At 46.6% G+C, this 6,000-nt stretch overlaps 1 protein-coding gene across 4 annotated transcripts in view; it reads left to right on the top strand.

Moving 5' to 3' along the window:
* The first annotated feature begins 446 nt into the window (after positions 1 to 446).
* The window catches only part of TRIM36 (tripartite motif containing 36), a 55,170-nt gene continuing 49,616 nt past the window's right edge, over positions 447 to 6,000 (top strand). Inside the window, exons 1-2 of one of the 4 annotated variants that reach the window (XM_054489693.2) lie at positions 447 to 1,024; positions 3,117 to 3,947. In XM_054489693.2, coding sequence (XP_054345668.1) covers positions 962 to 1,024; positions 3,117 to 3,239 — 186 coding nt within the window. In that variant the 5' untranslated portion in view covers positions 447 to 961 and the 3' untranslated portion in view covers positions 3,240 to 3,947. Of the gene's footprint in view, positions 1,025 to 3,116; positions 3,948 to 6,000 lie in introns of those variants that run through there. The other 3 variants (XM_054489694.2, XM_063665149.1, XM_054489696.2) reach the window with 3 other exon arrangements.

The raw sequence follows: 6,000 nt of genomic DNA, 5'->3' as shown, positions 1-6,000 counted from the left end.
GAAATGTGAGAAGCCTGCACTGAATGCTTTAACTCAACCAACGCAACAAATAATTAGAAAAGTGGACTTGTGGTAACTAACGGTGAGAGTGTCCAGGAACCTGGCTGGCAATATTTTTTTCCTTTTCTTTTCTTTCCTCTTCTTTTTTTTTCTTTTTTCTTTTTTTTGTTGTTAAAGGAAAGTTCAGTATCAAAAGGATATGGAGATACAATAGACCTTACACACTTAAGAGTGTTTAAAATACAATCCCTGTATTTGTTCTCAACTCAGAAGCGTGGGGCTTGGTCTTTATTACCTATTGGATTTCAGGAAGGCTGACTTGAGATGCGCCGTTGCCATTTCCTGGCCTTCACTTATGTATTTATTTATTTATTTTCCGGCGCTGGCAGCCAGCCCCTTTGTTGCGCCTCCTCTGTATTCATTTCTGTCTGCCCTCGCACCTCCAGACAGTGCGATGGGGCTTTTTTCCAGATCTTCGCGCCGAGAGCCGCGGACAGCCAACCTGCCGGCATGCGATAAAGGCCGGGGAATGTCTAGCTGGGGCCGCGCTGCGCCGAGTGCGGACCCGCTTTGTGTGCGCGTTTGTTTTTCTCCGCTGCGGTCCGACCGCGGCCGCGACCCCCGAGTAGGCGGGGCCTCCGCGCGCCCGGCTCCGCCTGGTGAGGGTTTCACGGCCGCCGCCACCGCCGCCGCCGCCCTCGTTTGTTCCGTTAGATCGCCCAGCTCCGACCGCTACACCCAGATCCTAGCAAGCCGGGCGAGGCTGCCTGGGAGCCCTTGATGGCCTTCATTCCACCCAAGCCCGCTTCTTGCTTTCCCCGGCGCTTCCCCTCTTTTCCTGGTTAACAGTCTATGGGCGGGGAGCTCGGCAAAACTCAGACTAAAAACAGAAAAAGAGAAAAGAAAGGACAAATTCGATACACCCGCGTCGGTCCTCCAGAGTTTGTGAAGGGGCGTAAACATGTCGGAGTCTGGGGAGATGAGTGAATTTGGCTACATCATGGAATTGCTAGCTAAAGGCAAGGTAAGTGATGAGGCGCGGGGCGCCGCGGCCTGGGCCCCCGACTCCGGCACTACCTGGCCCGCCACTGTGGGCGTCCGTGTCCATTCCAGCGCCTGGGAAGGGCGGGAGGCTGGAATGCAGGAGCCGCGCTCGCAGCCCGGGCGTCCCAGCAGCTGCGGAATGCAAAGTAGCCGCCTTTTCTTTATTGCGTGGCATCTCTGAAATAAGCCAAGAGGGGACTTTCGGACGCTTTTGGGGCCAGTTGGGCAGCAATAGGGGCTCCCGGACGCCGAAGGGCGAGAGACCAGCGTCGGAAGATGGAGAGGAGGGCGGGGCGTTGGCCAAGGGGGCGCTCTCCCACCAACCAGGGCTACTCAAGCATTGTGACTTCGAGTGGGTGACCTCGCCTGCCTGGGCGCGAAGCGTGGAGGGAGGGTCCGCCCAGCGAGTGAATAGGCTCGGAGTGTGGGATCGGGGTCAGCCCGCAGTCAGAGCGTGTGGCCAGTAAATAGGGACAGCAACTTCGTTCGCCCTGCCCTGGCCTTTTCAGGCCTCTTTCCAGGTCCTTAGCTGCTGCTGCTCCAGGCCGGGAATATTTAAAGCAGCCTTCTTTTGGTAGGGAGGGGAAGATGCTGGAGGAGCGGGATTTCAGCCCCACACCTGTCCCGGAGCCTTTAGGAACCCAGGCTGGCGCCGTCGGTGGCGCCCGCGACCACGCCCTCAGCGGGCGGGGTGGTGCCCGGCCTGAGTCAGTGCGGGAGGCTGGGCTACGCGCTGCATCCGAGAAATTGCCGGCAGAAGCTCCTAAGTGGTTTGCAGGCGGAACGTGTCGGGAAATACGGAGGCTGCACAGTGCATTGCCCTCTGGGACTCGCAGACGGAGAGAAGGCGGGAAAGGGCGTCAGCGTTTGCCCTCTGCGCCTGGAGCTTCGAGAAGAGGTGATGGCACAAAGGAGCGCTAGACTCCCTGTGCGCGGTTAACAGAAAGGAGGATGATTCTGTAGCCCTGATGTGAGCACCCGAAACCCTGGAGTCCCACACCCCACTAACTCCAACGCCGCACATAGAGCATATGGAGTAGTTTTAGCTTCATGCCCGACAGTCCTATGGCCCCAGGGCTGGGGAGCTGGTTTAATGCAGTCTTAACCTAAAAAGTCCCAAATGAACCCTACGCCTCTCTGAATTCTCTTGTTCTACAGGCACTGAATACATTCATCAGAAACAGAATATTCATTAACATTTCGAAAGTGGAGCTGTGTCTTGGGCCTCCGCTACCATTTACAACCCCGGGCCAGAAGTACAAATGGAGAACCCTCCTTCCACTTTTCTTCCAAGCCCAGGCTCCATCCTGCATCTCAAGGGGCCTTCAGCACACACTGTCCAGTATATCCGAGCTCTTTGTCGCCCCAGCAGCAGCCCCTTGACCACCCTTCGGGCCTAGGGTGCATATTGCGGCCCACCCTTCCCTCTGAAGAATGGACCCTGGGGAGAGAAGTCCCCGAGAAAAGGCTGGCTCTGAGCAAAGAGGCAGGCAACCAGAGGAGGGCCAGAACCATGGCCTCTAAAGAGCGAGAGGTGCAGCAGGACCCCGACTGCCCAGGTCTAGGGGAATGCCTAACAGGGGCATCTGTTTGGGAACGATGAGGGGCTGGGGGCAGGGAGGAAAAAGAATGCCTTTGGTTGAACAAAATAAATGGACTACTCTTGATAGGATGGAGAATAAGATGATTGATAGGTGAATTTTGTCCAAAGGCGCTCAGATAGGTTCTTCAAAGTAAGCCAGAATTGTATTAGTTGGCTATGCTTACAACAGCAGACAAATCGTGAAATTCTGAGAGAATAATTTCGGGGTAGGACCCAGGGATTTGCATGTGAAGAACAGCCCAGGTGACCATGAAGCCGACTGATGGATGTCCCATGAACACGAAATGGGGAAGTAGGGCAGAACCATTAAAACTCCTTATAATCAAGTCAGGTAAACAAAAACAAAACCCTCTCAGAATAGCAATGGGTTCATTACAGTATGCTCACTATAATGAAAAAACACAAACTAACTTTCTGGCTTCATTTACTGGATTTCTCTGCTCTCTCTCTCTGTCTCTGTCTCCACTAGGCTTCAGCAATGGGCCTGCAGCAAACCCATGAGCATTCCCGGTTGACTTCTAAAGGTGGAGAGGCCCGCTGTCCCTTTGAAATCTCTGAGGTTGGAAAGCAGTCTCTCCCAAGAAGAACTTAGGACAGTTCCTCTCTCTGTTTTGTGGGGGTTGGAGGGGGAGAGCTGGTCAGGAGTAGCCTCGTAACCATTTCAACGTAAACTTATTTCCTACTCACTCTCCTCAGGCTCAAATCCTGCCCCGCCCTGCAGCCCAGCACTAGCCCATTTAAGACCCCTGTTTTGTGTGTGATTATGCAGGATTTGAACACTGAATATTAACCATGGAATAGCAGACCTTTGAGACTGACTTGCTTTATTTTCCTCTGTGGGGTTAGGTTCCACTTTGCAGTTCGGGTTTGTAATGTAAAGAATAATGGGAAACTGGTCTAATGATGAGAGCGAAGAGAGCAGAGGCCTGGTAGTTGGCCTGCCCTCCGCCCCACCATCCCTCAAAGTTGAGACCACTGAGTTGACCATCCTCTTAATTTCTCTCACTTTTCCCCCAGATTTGTTTCATCCTTGTACTGGACTTCTCAAACTCTGTACATAATTAAAAATACATAGCTTTACATTTTTACAAACTTAATACCTGAATATATGCTTGTTGTAAAATATTCAAACTTCACAGAAAGTTTTACAGAGTAAAAAGTCTAAGTTCGTGCCCACCTCCAATCTCATTCCTTCCCCAGTGGCAGCAGTTTGTGTGTCTATTTCAAATTAAATTAGCATACCATATGTTCTCTGAAATGTGGGAAGTGAGCCTTTTTTCTCAGGGTAACCTAAAACCTACAGGACAAACTGGATCAGCTTATTTACTCTATTGTGATGGCTACTTTAATATTTAAAGTACACAGTGATATCTGCCATTGTGACCTTTCTGCTCATCAAACAATACTGCGTAAGTGTAGTTAATACTTACGATCATTCTCAAGAGGCTTCAAAATGAAAATGTATTTCCTTATATTTCACTGGCAGTGAAACTTTTACCATTTCTGAAAGCTGTCTTTTTGTTTCTTTTGCAGCTAATCTCTTTGGATTAAAAGAGAGGTTTCCAAATCTGTGGTCAATATCTAAGGTTACTCAAAGCAGTATTTTCCAACTGTTTTGGTCTCTTGAAAGATTTGCCTCACTAATTTTTTATCACCATCATACACTCTTCTGGAATCATATAATGAAGATTTGATGACAAGGAATATAGAATTCAAATTTTAGTATATCTCTTTGTTATTTTGTATATTTAGCATATTTACATTTATGTGTAAATAGCCAGAAAGTACATTCGGTTCCCATAATTTAATAATTACTGTTCAGGCACATCTAAGGAGTATAATGGTTCAGCAAAATAAGAGAGGCTTTGTAAATCTTATATTTAATTTTTGATAGAGAAATAGGCAATGATACCATTACTTGGCGAATTATTTTAACTTTGAACATCTTTGAGGCACAAAAAATTCAAGAATTTTTACAAACGCAAACTTTACCTTAAAAAAAGAAGACACTTACACTCTGAAAGAATTAGTCTTGGAAAATCCTCAAATCTAGACTAATAAAAGGTCTTAAACATCTCCTGGGACCAAAACCAAAATACCACCAAATGATCTGTTTCAGAAGGATGAATAGATAGTTGCTCACACAACTAAAATCTAAACTGGGGTGATAATGGTAAGGTTGTGCCCACTGCATAAGCATTTTTATTTTTATTTTTATTTTTTTTGAGACACAGTTTTGAGACACAGCCTGTTGCCCAGGCTGGCATGCAGTGGTGCAATCTCAGGCTCACTGCAACCTTCACTTCCTGGTTCAAGCGATTCTCCTACCTCAGCCTCCCTAGTAGCTGGGACTACAGGCACACGCCACCATGCCCGGCTAATTTTTTGTATTATTAGTAGAGACAGGGTTTCGCCATGTTGGCCAGGCTGGTCTCGAGCTCTGACCTCAAGTGATCTACCCACCTTAGCCTCCCAAGTGCTGGGATTACAGGGGTGAGCCACCGTGTCCGGCCTACAAAGTATTTTTTAAAGGTTTTTAAAATATATATATTGAAATTGGGTGAAATGTATGTGCTGTGGGGAGTAGGGAAGGCAGGCAGAAGATTTAGATTTTTGTAATATCATTTGAAAAGAGCTACTTTCATAAATATAATTTTCCTCTGATTTTTTTTTACTATATTGCGCTAATTTGAAAAAAAAAAAGGTGTCTCCTAAATTACTTTGTAAAAGGATGTTTAAATCAGATTTTTAGTGAAATTGTAAATTCTGTGTTGTATACTTACTGTGGGCAGTGCAATAAGGATGCTGGCCTGAGACCCAGGTTTGAATCCTGGCTTTTTAGTATATAGACATGTAGTATATAGCCCATAGATAAAGCATATTACTTAATCTATGGGTGGAGGTGGAGAGGAATTTTAGTTGTTACATGTCTTCTCTGAAAAGAATTATACCTATTTCACAGGGTTACTGCAAGGGTTAAATGAATCTCTTATGCAGGTTTCCTAATACTGTTACCGACACATCATAGGCCCTCAATAAATGAAAGCTATTACTTCTAGCTTTTATGATAACAGGGTTGGGCCTTGAGACACCTTATATCCACATTGTGATCATTAAGAAGTGGAGGTAGGGCTGACAGATAAAATACAGGATGTAGAGTTGAATTTGAATTTGAGATTAATACTCTTTTTTTTTAGAATATGTGCAATGTGATATTTGGAACATATACTAAAAAATTATCATGTATCTGAAATTCCAATTTAAGTGGGTGTATTGTGTTCTTATTTACTAAATCTAGTAACCCTACGGGGAAGAATAATAAGATGTGGTCAACAGAGAGGGACCTGCTAGAT

Source organism: Pongo pygmaeus, chromosome 4, assembly GCF_028885625.2.
Source record: "Pongo pygmaeus isolate AG05252 chromosome 4, NHGRI_mPonPyg2-v2.0_pri, whole genome shotgun sequence".
Classification (NCBI taxonomy): Eukaryota; Metazoa; Chordata; class Mammalia; order Primates; family Hominidae; genus Pongo; species Pongo pygmaeus.
This window is presented reverse-complemented; position numbering and strand designations above follow the sequence as displayed.